Raw genomic sequence first — 16,464 nt, 5'->3', positions numbered from 1 at the left:
TGAGATTAAAAATCTTCCAACAAACAAAAGCCCAGGACCAGATGGCTTCACAGGTGAATTCTATCAAACATTTAGAGAAGAGTTAACACCTATCCTTCTAAAACTCTTCCAAAACATAGCAGAAGGAGGAACACTCCCGAACTCATTCTACAAGGACAGCATCACCCTGATACCAAAGCCAGACAAAGGCGTCACAAAAAAAAAAAAAAACTACAGGCCAATATCACTGATGAACATAGATGCAAAAATCCTCAACAATATCCTAGCAAACAGAATCCAAAAGCATATTAAAAGGATCATATACCATGATCAAGTGGAGTTTATGCAAGGATTCTTAAATATACACAAATCAGTCCTTGTGATACACCATATTAACAAACTGGAGGATAAAAACCATGATTTCTCAATACATGCAGAAAAAGCTTTCCACAAAATTCAACACCAATTTATGATAAAAACTCTCCAGACAGTAGACACAGAGGGAACCTACCTCAACATAATAAAGGCCATATCTGACAAACCCACAGCCAACATCATTCTCAATTGTGAAAAACTGAAAACACTTCCTCTAAGATCAGGAACAAGACAAGGTTGCCCACTCTCACCACTACTATTCAACACAGTTTTGGTAGTTATAGCCACAGCAATCAGAGAAGAAAAAGAAAGAAAAGGAATCCAAATTGGAAAAGAAGAAGTAAAACTGTCACTGTTTGCAGATGACATGATACTATACATAGAGAATCCTAAAGATGTTACCGAAAACTACTAGAGCTAATCAATGAATTTGGTAGAGTAGCAGGATACAAAATTAATACACAGTAATCTCTTATATTCCTATACACTAATGACAAAGAATCTGAAAGAGAAATTAAAGGAACACTCCCATTTACCATTGCAACAAAGGGTAAAATATCTAGGAATAAACCTACCTAAGGAGAGAAAGCCTACATGCCAAAAACTATGACACTGATGAAAGAAATTAGAGACGATACAAACGGATGGAGAGATATATACCATGCTCTTGGAGTGAAAGAATCAACACTGTGAAAATGACTATACTATCCAAAACAATCTACAGATTCAATGCAATCCCTATCAAATTACCAATGGCATTTTTCACAGAACTAGAACAGAAAATTGCACAATTTGTATGGAAACACAAAAGACCCCAAACAGCCAAAGCAATCTTGAGAAAGAAAAACGGAGCTGGAGAATCAGGCTCCCTGACTTCAGACTATACTACAAAGCTACAGTAATCAAGATAGGATGGTACTGGCACAGAAACAGAAATATACATCAGTGGGACAGGATAGAAAGCCCTGAGATAAACCCATGCACATATGGTCACCTTATCTTTGATAAAGGAAGCAAGAATATAAATGGAGAAAAGACAGCCTCTTAAATAAGTGGTGCTGGGAAAACTGGATGGCTACATGTAAAAGAATGAAATTAGAAAACTCCCTAACACCATACACAAAAATAAACTCAAAATGGATTAAAGACCTAAATGTAATGCCGGATACTATCAAACTCTTAGAGGAAAACATAGGCAGAACACTCTATGACGTAAATCACAGCAAGATCCTTTTTGACCCACCTCCCAGAGAAATGGAAATAAAAACAAAAATATACAAATGGGACCTAATGACACTTAAAAGCTTTTGCACAGCAAAGGAAACCATAAACAAGACGAAAAGACAACCCTCAGAATGGGAGAAAATATTTGCAAACGAAGCAACTGACAAAAGATTAACCTCTAAAATATACAAGCAGATCATGAAGCTCAATATCAAAAAAACAAACAACCCAATCCAAAACTGGGCAGAGGACCTAAATAGACATTACTCCAAAGACATACAAATTGCCAAGACACACATGAAAAGATGCTCAACATCACTAATTATTAGAGAAATGAAAATCAAAACTACAATGAGGTATCACCTCACACTGGTCAGAATGGCCACCATCAAAAAATCCAGAAACAATAAATGCTGGAGAGGGTGTGGAGAAAAGGGAACCCTCTTGTACTGTAGATGGGAATGTAAATTGATACAGCACTATGGAGAACAGTATGGAGGTTCCTTAAAAAACTAAAAGTAGGACTACCATATGACCCAGCAGTCCCACTACTGGGCATATACCCTGAGAAAACCATAATTCAAAAAGAGTCATGTACCACAATGTTCACTGAAGCTCTATTTACAGTAGCCACGACATGGAAGCAACCTAAGTGTCCACTGACAGATGAATGGATAAAGATGATGTGGCACATATATACAATGGAATATTACTCAGCCATAAAAAGAAACGAAATTGAGTTATTTGTAGTGAGGCGGATGGACCTAGAGTCTGTCATACAGAGTGAAGTAAGTCAAAGAGAAAAGCGAATACCGTGTGCTAACACGTATATATGGAATCTAAAAAAAAAAATAAAGTTCTGATGAACCTAGGGGCAGGACATGAATAAAGACACAGACGTAGAGAATGGACTTAAGAACAAGGGGAGCGGGAAGGGTAAGCTGGGACGAAGTGAGAGAGTAACATTGACATATATACACTACCAAATGTAAAACAGATAGCTAGTGAGAAGCAGCAGCATAGCACAGGGAGATCAGCTTGCTGCTCTGCAACCACCTAGAGGAGTGGGATAGGGAGGGTGGCAGGGAGATGCAAGAGGGAGGGGATATGGGGATATATGTATGCATATAGCTGATTCACTTTGTTATACAGCAGAAACTAACACAACATTGTAAAGCAATTATACTCCAATAATGATGTTAAAAAATAAATAAATAAATAACAACCTGATTCATCAATGGGCAAAGGAGCTGAACAGACAGTTCTCCAAAGAAGATACATGAATGGCCAATAAACTCATGAAAAAGATGTTCAATATCAGTAATTACTAGGAAAAACCATATCAAAAGCACAATGAGATATCACTTCACACCCATTAGGATGGCCATTATGCAAACACAAAAAATAACAAGTGTTACCAATGATGTGAAAAAACCAGGACCCTTGTGCACTGCTGTGTCAATGTAAAATGGTACAGTTACTACAGAGAACAGTGTGGGGGTTACTCAAAAAATTAATAATAGAATTAAATGATCCAGCAATTCCACTTTCAGATATACACCCAAAATAATTAAAAGCAGAAACACAGATACTTGTACACTGATGTTCATAACAGTGTTATTATTCACAATAGCCAAAAAGTGGAAGCAACCCATGTATCCATAGACATTTATATCAGACTCCAGAAAGGCAAAAAGGAACCAAAACTATTAGAAAAGTTATCTCCAGACTGTTATTCTGGGTCTAATACCTCACTCAAAACATCACAAATTAAACTGTAGTTCACTGACCTATTTTTATACTTGGGGTTGAGGAGGTCTTTCCAAGAATAAACCAAAACACTGGGGTCAAACACTGACAGGTTTTACAAAATAAAACTTTAAGTATCAATACTACAGAAGTTAGTATAAACAAAGTAAAATTACAAATAGGAAACCTAAAAAAATTTTTGCAACACATATAACAAAGAGTAAGTACCTTTCATAAGAGTTCTTACAAATCAGTAAGAAACAAATGAAACACCCCAATACATGCAAAGACTAAAGAAGAAACTCATGTGAGAAATACAAAATCCATCTTCACTAAAATAATGACTGAAATGAAAACAATTTATTGAAAACAATTATGTTTATTTTTGCCAACAGGTCATCAAAATATTTCAATGATATCACTTAATTCTGGATAAAGTACAGGAGAATGGCACTACAAGATTTATAAGATTAAGTACACAAAGATATATATATAAATCCATTTATTGGGACTTCCCTGGTGACGCAGTGGTTAAGAATCCGCCTGCCAATGCAGGGGACACGGGTTCGATCCCTGGTCTGGGAGGATCCCACTTGCCGCAGAGCAACTAAGCCCATGAACCACAACTACTGAGCCTGTATGCCACAACTACTGAAGCCCGTGTGCCTAGAGCCCATGCTCTGCAACAAGAGAAGCCACCACTATGAGAAGCCCGTGCACCACAACGAAGAGTAGCCACCGCTTGCTGCAACTAGAGAAAGCCTGCACGCAGCAACGAAGACCCAACACAGCCAAAACTAAATAAATAAACTTAATGGACTTCCCTGGTGGCACAGTGGTTAAGAATCCGCCTGCCAATGCAGGGGACACAGGTTCGATCCCTGGTCTGGGAAGATCCCACATGCCGCGAGGCAACTAAGCCCATGCACCACAACAACAGAGCCTGTGCTCTAGAGCCCATGAGCCACAACTACTGAGCCCGTGTGCTGCAACTACTGAAGCCCACGCACCTAGAGCCCGTGCTCTGCAACAAGAGAAGCCACTACAATGAGAAGCCCATGCACCACAACAAAGAGTAGCCCCTGCTCGACACAACCAGAGAAAACCCACACACAGCAATGAAGACCCAATGCAGCCAAAAATAAATAAATAAATTTAAAAAATAAATTTATAAAAAAGGATAACTCCATTTATTATGGCATTGTTATACAGATAAAAAATGAAAAATACCCTAAATGTCCACCCATAAGGAAGTAAATATATGTAAAAGAAGATAAAATAGATCTCTATGTATTGATGTAAAAAGTTATCAAATTGAAAGATAATAAGTGATTTTCTCATTTACTCCTCCAGCATACCTAGGTATTATTATCTTATTTTACAGATGGGCTAAACTGAGGTACAGAGAAAGAGAAGTTAAGCAAATTGCCTGAGCTGCAATTCAAGTCCGTACTAAATAAGTTAATACAGGTATGGCATTTATCACAGTGTAATATCATAGTAAAGACTTAATAAATATTAATTAAAATTTGTTATAGGAATAGTATAAAGGTTAATAATTAAGTATCTATATGTTAAAATAAATTGGCATCTAGAAAAAGCAAATATGCTACTTCAAGGTGACCATTTTAATTTAAATTTCCTATTCACTTTTGGTGTTTTCTATTAATCCTTTATTTTTGGCATAAAACACAAGACTTTTTTTCCTATATAATTACATTCAGGCTGTCATTAAAGTTGGTAATAACAGCTCTGAACAATAAAGACAAGCTAAGGCTAAAGTAAGACTTTTAGCCTTCATATAACATTTTTTCATATGTATCATCAAGGGCACAAGCATTGGGTTTTCAGAGGAAACCTCCTCAGTTTTCAGCCATAGCCTCCATTCTTCAATCCACCAACTTCTAGTTGCTACTTGACATTCTATCTTTGTAACAAAGTTGGCCACATTCTCTACAATAAAGAACAGTAACAATAATGTCAGAACATCATGTTTCCTTCTGAGAAGATCTAATTTCTATTTACCCTTTCTGATTTTAAGACAGGCAAACTAGGAGGAGGTTGGTTACAAGAGTCCCCTCCTCGAGCCTATCCTGTATTCATCCTGTATTTAGTTTTAATGGGGCATATCTACTGAAGTGATGATATGGCCATACTTAAAATTTATGGGGCACTCTGGATTCTCCTCAAAATGAACTCATTTTAAGGGAAGAGAGAACTAGTTTGGTTTAAGGAGTACAGTACTCCTTAAACCACATGGTAATACTAGTATGGCTGTGGCAATTGTGACTACCATTTATTGGTTACCTATCAAGTTCTAGGCACTTTACATAGGTTATCTCCTTAAATCTGCACAATAATCCTATAAGGTGTGTATAATTATCCCTGTTTTAAAGATAGAATAGGTAACTTGCCCAAGGTAAGTCAGCATGTTAGCAGTACAGCTAAAATCTGAATCCAGGCGTCTGGCTCCAAAGTCTATGCCTATTCTAAATGCAAGAATCAAAGAAAGAAAATTACCACCAAGAGAATGAATTTCCAGGGTCCATATCAAATACCACCTGGAAATTTCCTTACTATTTGGAAAGGACCTTAGGAGACCTAGAGTTCTCACTGAATAGATTTTAGAAAGAGCCAGAAATTTTAGAGTTGTTACTAGTAAACCTTAGCCCCAGGTTGGTATAAAGCCTGAAAAGTATAGATTACAATTTGATAGTTTCACAGAATCCTCACAATAGTGCTACTTTTCATAACAGCATGAATGTGCACTCATGTCATTTGAATTCCATGGGAACAGTACATAAGTGACTTTCTCTACAGAAAGTATCTTCAATAATAATTTTTTGTATGGTATTTTATTTTCATAAAGAATTCTCACAAGTGAGATTTTAAAATGATTATACACAATTCTGTGAGGTTAGAAACATTATTCAAAATTATTTCTCTTGGGCTTCCCCGGTGGCGCAGTGGTTGAGAGTCTGCCTGCTGATGCAGGGGACACGGGTTCGTGCCCCGGTCCGGGAAGATCCCACATGCCGCGGAGCAGCTGGGCCTGTGAGCCATGGCCGCTGAGCCTGCACGTCCGGAGCCTGTGCTCCGCAACGGGAGAGGCCACAACAGTGAGAGGCCCGCGTACCGCAAAAAAAAAAAAAAAAAAATATATATATATATATATATATATATATATATATATATTTCTCTTTTTACAACTAAGGAAACCAAAGATCAAGGTTAAATGACATGAACATTAACCCAAGTGCACAAAATTCAATATGTATTGAGCTAAGCACTGGATATAAATGTAAAGATATGATCTCTCCTTAAGGAGCTCATGGTCTAGTACAGGAGGCAAATATAAACACTTATAGTGCAAAATGATAAATGCATTTCTACTATCTCTGATTCTACATTAAATTTATTAGTAACTGGATAATGCCACTGGAGCTTTTTTCAGCAAATTCAGAAAAAGTATGAAGCTAAAATTGTCACTGAGAATTTACTAAGTAGAACCTAAGTGAAACACAAAATATTTTCCAAAAGGAGAAAAATTCATAAAATTTTTAAGTTCATAAGAAATAAACAGAGTTTATAAAAACAGAATGTGTTAGAAATTAAGAAATTTGTTATAGATATTTTAAAAGGCAACCATAAATACTCTTTAATGTAACTAGGCTTACAAGAGAAATACAAACCAGAAGTTACCTTTTGGTTGGGGGTAGAGGGACAATTAAGACTGGATCAATAATTTTTCACTCAGATCAAAACTATTTATTGTACTGGTGGAAAGCAGAAAATAAAATAGAGAAGTTCACGGTAAATGAAAGTTAAAAGATCTAGTACTATTTACTAACTGACATCCCCTAGCTTTTTACTGCAATTTTTTTTCTTATTTACAGCCCCAAATGAGCCTTTGCTAAAGCTTAAAACAAAAGCAACTGCTGATTTCCATTTCTCTTATCAGTACAGTAAGCCATGTTTGTTAATGGAATTCAGCTATCTCAGGCCATTTTTTGTGAAGAATGCATTCAGTCATTCATTCAGCAGATATTTAATGGCCAGGTACAGTTCTAGAATATGAGTATACAAATAGTGAATAAGAAAAGATGGAGGGGGGCTTCCCTGGTGGCACAGTGGTTGAGAGTCCGCCTGCCGATGTAGTGGACGCGGGTTCGTGCCCCGGTCCGGGAAGATCCCACATGCCGCGGAGCGGCTGGACCCGTGAGCCACAGCCGCTGAACCTGCACGTCTGGAGCCTGTGCTCCGCAACGGGAGAGGCCACAACAGTGAGAGGCCCGCGTACCGCAAAAAGAAAAAGAAAAAAAAAAAAAAGAAAAGATGGATGTGGATGGATGGACGGACGGACAGATGGATGGATGGATAGAGAGAAAGCCAGATGGATGAATAGGACAAAGAAAGAGAAGGAATAGACAGATGTCAGGAGAATGAATTTCAATTATACCAGACAAATAAACTGAAATAGGTACTAAATTTTCATTAAGAGTCTGCCTCCACTTTCCCAAAACACAAGTAGAGTGACCGGTACTGTCTGAAACTGATTATTAGCTACGGACTGTTGGTTCCAATAGCCGTTCCAGCCACCAGGGGAGAAAAGTTATACTAGCCATCAGAGCACGGCTGCCTCTCATTTAGCAGTAACATATCTGTGGGGGAAGAATAGAGGAAGGCTCATGAGAATAAGTAAAATATTTATTTTGAGTAAAGTTATCACTAAACATACCTTTCAGATAAAAAGGAGCTCTTGTGAGGATTTAGATTTTGACAAGATTCTAGGCTGCCATCAGATGATGAAGAAAGCTGCTCTGATTGCAAGTTGTCTGTATCACCCAAACTGGCCTCAGTTACAGGTGAGGTCTTTATGTATTTTCTTCCTAACTCCGTTCCCAGGACATTCGTCAATATAACTCTGGGTATCCTGTCATATAAAATAACAAACACTGTACTGTACTGAAATTTGCAGTAAAAAAAATTCTAGGAAGTTGAATTTTCAAGCATTTTCAACTCAGTACAAGTAAGCTATTAGAATTATACCACCCTGGAAATCAGCCCATAAAAACTCAAAATGTTGGATGAACACTCTTTTTTTTGTTTCTAGAAATACTTGTATCTTATAAATTGGCATAGATTGGCATGCCACTATAATGGCTTAACTGTACTTAGTGGATGCTATTGGGGTTGCTTAAAATTTCAACCAGTTTTTCTCAAAAAATGCTTTTTCTTTTCCAGTAGTTATTAAAAACACAGATACTACAAACCAATTCAATAAATCTTTATTCTTCTCCTTCAACAGAAAGGTCCTTGGTAAATAACAATACTCATAATTGGTAAATGACAAATGCTAAATCCAATAAGGAAGACATCATTCAGATTGTATCTATGGTAATGATAGAATCCTTAAGTGAAACAGCACATACACTGATGGTAATAAATACTCTTTATATAATAGCACCAGGCAAAAGGGTCAACAAAATAAATGTTTAGTAAAGTGTAATTTTTAACACTCCAAACTTTTTTAAAGCGGTGGTTTCATATCATCCTTAAACAGAAGAGGATAGCCTAATCTTCTCCTGGTTAGCCAGTTGTTACTATAAACAACTGATGTTCTTTTCCACACTACAATGATGCCCTCAAGGCAACTATCTGTCCTGAATTGACTGGCCCAGGCCAAATTATTGTGATTTTTTTACTTCACATTAGTGTATTTTTTAAGTTTCTTATCTCCTCTTTATCAGATGTCCCCCTTGACTGTTACCCATATGTCACTTGAAGCACTTTATTGACCTTTTGTGAGAGACAATACATAACACCTAGAAAGGGCCAGAGTACTTTTGTTTAAGTAAAAAAATGTGAGCTTCCCTGTACTTTGTTACATCTGCTGTAGTTCTCAGAGGTACTCTATTTTCACTACATAGAGGCACTGTGTTCTTTTCACTATGTTCCAGATAATGTAAAATTTCAACTCATAGGAGAACTTTAAAATAACTTAGCCTTCTCTTTATTTTAAACATGAAGAACTCAAAGCTCAGAAAAGTTAAATGGTTGCCCAAGTATAAGCAACTCTTCCTGGAAGAAGGACCTTGGCCAATTATCTTTTGGTTCTTTTAATTTTATCCCATTACACTGCATCCTCAATACTAACCTGCCACAGCATCAAGATAACTGAGCTTTTCTGTAGATACTTCAGGAAACTTTAAAAATATCCATTTCCAGAACAACCTCCACAAAAAAATGTACTGGGTTGATTAACCAGTATATGATCTAAAAACAAGGCTAGCAGTAAATACAACTCTCTGAGCTCAGAGTTCGAGTGAAGGAAGAAAGCAAAGAAAGTCAGCCATTTAGTACAACCACTAACTGTGGGGAGAGGAGGACAGAGATATTTTTCTATCTCTCCTCATGATTTAAATCTCTAAGAATCCTATTTATTATTGTCTGCTTTGTATATTTGATGTCTGACAGAACCCTTCTTAAAATCCTCGAATTGAAGTAGGAATGAAGACAATACAGGACCAGTAAGGAGTCTCAAGATTTCTTCTGTCTGACCTCACACTAGGAATTGCTGTGAAATAAATCACTAAAGAAAACTCAACTACAGTTCTCAATGCTTTAGGGAAAATGCAGGGATATTAGAAGAGAGAATTTTATTGGGTAAGAACTATTTTTTTCCGAATAGTTTGGCACAATTAAAATTTTACTTACTTTTAAGAGATGAGAGAATCTGATATACTAGTTGATAGCTCATTTTAAGAGCAGATGATACACTCTTTTTATGGTCCTCTATCATTACTGAATTCTAAAATGTGGCTCATAATGAAAATAATCCAAGAACCGTAGTGTTTATAAAGAGAAAATTTGGGGCACAGAGGAAGAAATACCAAAGAAATATCAGCTATAATTTAGTATCTCTGTTTAAATGCCTGACTACAGTATGTTTAAATGTGTTTTTAAATGTTGAGTCCCTAAAAAAAAAAAAAAGCTGTCTCTCAAATATGAGATAAAGAGTCCATAGAATATTAGTCCTATAAAAAGTACTGAAGAGAATAATCAACAACAACAAAAAATACAAATATCAGCAAGGAAAGGGAAAAATTATAAAGATTAGAATTAGCTTCTGAATAATAAATGATCATTCTATTCTTTTATGGTTTGTTTTGCTGCTAGATTTTGAAGGAAGAAAAAGCAGAGCTATGAAAAAAGAATCTTAGAGGATAAATGAGAATTTTTAAGCTAAACAAATAGCTGAAAGTCTTTCCTAGAAGAGAAAAATGTCAAAATTCACCAAAAAACCACTTGAAAAGATTATATACCAAACTTCAGTAGAACCCGCATTTCTAAAGCACAAGAGCCCTAGAGGGCCTCTGAAGCTATCAGAAGGTTCAGGGAACTATCTCAGCATGTCTACCATGATACACCTTTCAATTAGAAAGCATTCCACTACTATGTGAACAAATGCCACAAGAAAAAAATTTTTTAAGTAAGTAGAATATTTAAAGGTTAATAGACATCACATAAAATATGTAATAAAGTCCAATACCTACTTATTAAAAAATAAAAGGTCAAAAGAATGAAAAGCAGTATGGCACAGAGGTTAAGACCAAGGACTCTGGAGTCAAACATAAGGTTGGGTTCTGAATTCAGCACCTAGTAACTATATAACCTTAGATAAGTTACTTACCATAATTTATACCTCTTATCTTCGATCTCCTCATCTCAAAGATGGGGAGAATTATAATATCTACCTTAAAAAATTATAAAGATTAGATGAAATAATAGATGTAAAGCAGTTTAGCACAAGTCCTGGCACACAGTAAATATACAAGAAATGGAAGCTCACTTTAATTTTCCTATTATTGAAGTCTTGCTCAAACTTATAAATTATCTTTTCAATTAGTGCTTGATTGTCATAATTCATCATGCTCTGCAATCTTAATGAAAATATTTTAGTAGAAAAGTATACAGTTAAATAGTTAGCAATGCCTACAGTACACCTAGCTCTTCATAACACTAACCATAGCCCAAACATCTTTCATCAGCTATTCTCAACTTATGTAATTTGTGTACCTTGAAGAAACAGAGAGCTCTGTATGAAAGCCTTACAGAAAACAAATCTATAAAGTAATAACTAAGTTCATAATACCTAAACTGTCTTTTGGTGTACAACTTATAAATTAGCACTGCCATGGAAATTCTAGGGCTAGCCAGCATTTCAAAAGATTCTGAATTTTCACAAGAAATATATAAAGGTGTATACTTCATCTCTCATACTATCACAATATATAAGGAAGGACTGAAAAATGTCATTTCACACAGTCCATCCAATTTTTTCCCAAGTATGCAAATAGTATCAGTAAGTAAAACAGAATTTGTTTAACTTTACTTACTAATATTATGAAATCACACTTCAACATATAATATGTTAAACCAAAGGAGAAACAAATTTTGTAATGCAGTGAGATGAAACAGAAAGTATACCGGCCTGAGAAGTAATATCTTTTATTGATTGTGTCTCTACATGGTTATTTTCTCTGGTTCTTAATTTTTTCAATCACAAATTGTGAGTTCCTCCCCCACATATTGGTAGCAAGGTAAATATAAGATTGAAATAATTTAATAAATGGGGAAAAACTCTGAAAAACTGATAAGAGCTAATAAGACATACTTGATGCTAAGAGCAAATTTTTAAAGAAATGGAACCCCTGTTGAAAGATAACAATTACATCTGGTAATAAAGCTATAAATAACAAGCAAAAAAATTACAATGCTAATTTAGTTTTTATTTTGTTGTAATTTAGATGAATGCTTTTCTAAAACTGTGCTATGTAACTTATTTTTTTCTTGATCAAAACATTTTCTTTCTTTTTTTTTGGTTAACAATGGTCATTTCTTTCTTTAGGCTGCACCGGGTCTTTTTTAGGGTTCCTATAAATGTATTCTTATCCCAGATGATATAATTCAAAATATTACTTTCTAAATCAGTTTCTTAAGCTACAAAGAAAAAAAATTTTTCATTTTTGAATTACTTTCTTAAAGAGATTCACAGATTTCCTAAGTTTGCTCTTTTCTTTTACTAAGCTATATTTTAAGTGAATATATTATCACTCAACTAAAACATTACTGGCTTAAAGAACTCTTAAGGTTACAAGAATACCGGGGTGTCCAGAAAGTCTTACCACCACAATATCTGGAATATGTAATTTTCTAAAACTTCAAACATAGGCAAACTTAAGAAAAACATGAATAAATATAATTAAGCCATTTAGGGGAATTCCAAAAACCAGGAACTAACTTTTTTTTAACAGAATATAGTTACACTGTGTCAATATTTCTCTAATAATCTCTGGTGCCAATAGATGAAAACAGGAGAAAGATGCTTTACCGTCTCAAAAGTTTTGCACATGTCTCCCACTAGGCTCTTTCTTGCCTAATGTCCAAAGTTTATAAGGATCTGGAAATATTCTCCCAGGAAAACAGATATGAACCACATAAGGAGATAAAACCTACACTAAAATATGGTTTACTTGTTTAAAAAGAAATGTATGCATCCCACATACTGCTAATTTGATATTTCTAAAACTCTTGACCCTGTTCTTCATTATTTAACAAGACTGATTGGTATCATGTGTTTTCTGTTTTTCTTCTCAATTTTATCCGGAAATTAAAAGGCTAAACTATCTTCATTAAAAGGCAACTTACTTAGATCACTACCTTTAGATCCTAGAACGCACATAAAATTTCTAAAAAATGCCACTCCTTTTCTGTACAGCTGAAACTAACACAACATTATAAATCAACTATACTCCAATATAAAATTTAAAAGTTTAAGTTAAAAAATAAAAACAAATAATAAAATTTTTAAAAAGTAAAAAAATGACATTTCTGGGAATGAATGAGTAATTTTGGTTTACTCAATATTTAAACTTTAAGTTAAAAACTAAAAATACAGCTTCCCTGGTGGCACAGTGGTTTAGAGTCCACCTGCCGATGCAGGGGACATGGGTTCGTGCCCCGGTCCGCGAAGTTCCCACATGCTGCAGAGCGGCTGGGCCCATGAGCCATGGCCGCTGAGCCTGCGCATCCTGAGCCTGTGCTCCGCAACGGGAGAGGCCACAACAGTGAGAGGCCCGCGTACCGCAAAAAATAAATAAATAAATAAATTTCTCTCTCTTTCATCTTTCTGAAATAATGAATTCCTACCTAAGTAAAATGAAAATAAGACAAACAGCATCATGTAAAAGTCTCAGTCTCCTAGTCTAGATAGCAAGCCCCACAAAGAAAACATCTAACTAAAGCTATACCCTAAACAGTTCTCCAATTTTCTTATTTGAAGCTTGTGATATCTCTTCTCCTGATTGTCCCCAAAATTACAGAGCAGATAATTGGTTCTGATGGAGGAAAAGACATTTCAATCAAGGAGACTGAAGATGTAACTCTGCTGAGAAGCAATTTCTTTCTTATAGTCAGCAAACATGTATTGAGCGTTTAGTATGTGCCCAGTACTGTGCAAGGAAAAAATAATAAAATGTAGGGTCCCTGCCCTCATGAAGCTTATTGTCAGGGAAGCAGAGAAACTAAAAATCACAGTATAGTGTGATGAGTGCTATGATACAGGAACAGGCTGCTTAGCAAGACAAAGAAAGGGATCAAATGCAGATGTGGCAGGTGGAATCAAAGAAGAAATGAGCTCAATGTTAAATATAATGAGCTCAATATAAGTCAGTAAAGGGGAAAAGGAGAATTGTTCCCAAGATAAGAGAAAAAGCATGAGCTCAGAGGAATAAAACAGCATTATACATTCAGTGAACTACCAGTAGTTTCCTAAATCTAAAGCACAGCATAAATATGGAAGAGTGGACATACACAAAGCTAGAGGTAGTCAAAGGTGAAATCATCACGGACCTTGTATGCCAAGGTAAGGAATTTGAACTTTATCCTAAACTTTATGTGGAGCCACAGAAAGATGTTAAACTGGAGAGTGACAAGTAACATCTGCCTTTTAGAATGAATACTTCAGCAACAATACAGAGAAATAACCTAGAAGAAAAAGACTATGCTCAGGAAGCCCAATCAAATTACGATCCTAATAATAAAGGCACAAAGTTATCAGGGCCTGAACTGAGGCAGTGGCAATAAAGATGAAGAAAAGATCATTTCAAGACAGATTTAGGAGGTACAAATAACTAGACATGATAAATGACTGGATACAAAGGATAAGGAAAAAAGAGGAGCCAGGACAATTTCCAAGTTCTAATTTGAAGAACTAAGCGTAAAGAGGAGTCATATATTCAGACAGGGAGGAGATACAGAGATAGGAACAAGTCTGGGAACAAAGACGATGCATCCACTTTGGAACAAGTTAAATTTAGGACACCTAGAGCTGAGGGAAAAAGTCTGGACTAACTAGTAGTTCATCCCAGTAAGTGAACAGAACAACACACACACAGTAAAAACCAAATTAGAATGTTATTGGGACTCTTCACATTATATTTAAATTTCATGGACACATAATCTAGCTGCTAACAACTTGTAGTGAGAAAAACTATTCCAAGAGAATGAAACATTACACTTTTCCAATCATGCTGATCTAATTGAAAAAAGGACAGATATGGGATGAGGGGACAGATGTCATTTGGAAGAGAGCTAAAGCTTCTTTTCAAGAGAATCAAAGGGATTGGAAGGGTCATTCCTTTAGCCCCCTTTATTTAGATCTAGCAGCACAGTAAGGGAATAGCTCACCTGTACTAAGGAGGAAAAACACTGGACTCCAGGACAATGAGAGCAAGCTGCTTCATAAATTACTGAAGCTAAGTTGTTTGACTCTAAGATTTTGGGTGCTTTAGAAAGTTAAATTTACATCAGATATGATCTAGTATGGAAATTCCTGTTACATAGCTTTTTATGTTTTTGCCTTTTTTAAAAGAAGTGTCCTTGGTGAAAAGGGAACCCTCCTCTGCACTGTTGGTGGCAATGTAAATTGATACAACCACTATGGAGAACAGTATGGAAGTTCCTTAAAAAGCTAAAAATAGAACTACCATATGACGCAGCAATCCCACTACTGAGCATTTACCCTGAGAAAACCATAATTCAAAAAGACACATGCACCCCAATGTTCACTGCAGCACTATTTACAATAGCCAGGACATGGAAGCAACCTAAATGTCCATCGATAGATGAATGGATAAAGAAGATTTGGCACATATATACAATGGAATATCACTCAGCCATAAAAAGAAATGAAGTTGAGTTATTTGTAGTGAGGTGGATGGACCTAGAGTCTGTCATACAGAGTGAAGTAAGTCAAAAAGAGAAAAACAAATACCATATGCTAATGCATATATATGGAGTCCAAAAATAAATGGTACTGATGAACCTAGTGTCAGGACAGGAATAAAGAAGTAGACATAGAGAATGGTTTTGAGGACACGGGGAAAGGGAAGGGTAAGCTGGGACGAAGTGAGAGAAGCATCAACATATACACACTACCAAATGTAAAATAGATATCTAGTGCGAAGCAGCCGCACAGCACAGGGAGATCAGCTCGGTGCTTTGTGACCACCTAGAGGGGTGGGATAAGGAGGGTAGGAGGGAGACACAAGAGGGAGGGCATATGGGGATCTATGTATGCATATGGCTGATTCACTTTGTTGTACAACAGAAACTAACACAGCATTGTGAAGCAATTACACTCCAATAAAGATGTATTAAAAAAAAAGTGTCCTTTTTAAAAATACAATTAATGCATAATACTATGTTCAGATGTTTTTTTGTTTTGTTTTGTTTTTGTTTTTGTTCTTTTTTTGTTGTTGTTGTTCAGATGTTTTGACAGAGTTCTTTAATATTTAAAATAATTGTGCTGAAAGTTAACAGGTTTTCACTGGATCTTGGCTTAAAGCACTTACAAATCGTTATCAGATTACAGACCAAATAACCAAAGCACCATCTAGCTAATGACAGGATATGCTAATTGAAAGCAAAATACCTCCCCTAAAAAATACTCATTTAAGGGTTAAAACTGTAAGTGGAAATACATTAAAAATATTAATATGTTACAGATGACAAATTCCCAGAGCTAATTCCTAATTTTTAGCCCCAAACTTCATATATAATTCTTTTAAAAAA

The 16,464-nt window shown here is 35.8% G+C and overlaps 1 protein-coding gene across 22 annotated transcripts in view; it reads right to left on the bottom strand.

The window, feature by feature from the left end:
• SENP7 (SUMO specific peptidase 7) overlaps positions 1-16,464 on the bottom strand; it is a 171,753-nt gene that overhangs the window by 70,067 nt on the left and 85,222 nt on the right. For 19 of the 22 annotated variants that reach the window (XM_073804290.1, XM_073804289.1, XM_073804288.1 and 16 more), the window contains one exon: positions 8,066-8,260. The exons of the other annotated variants lie outside the window; for them this stretch is intronic. In XM_073804290.1, the coding sequence (XP_073660391.1) occupies positions 8,066-8,260 (195 nt within the window). The remainder of the gene's footprint in view (positions 1-8,065; positions 8,261-16,464) is intronic. 22 annotated transcript variants of the gene reach the window in all.

This window comes from Tursiops truncatus, chromosome 4 (assembly GCF_011762595.2).
Source record: "Tursiops truncatus isolate mTurTru1 chromosome 4, mTurTru1.mat.Y, whole genome shotgun sequence".
NCBI classification, from domain to species: domain Eukaryota; kingdom Metazoa; phylum Chordata; class Mammalia; order Artiodactyla; family Delphinidae; genus Tursiops; species Tursiops truncatus.
Note: the sequence above shows the minus strand (reverse complement) of the source record. Positions and strands in the feature narration are given on the sequence as shown.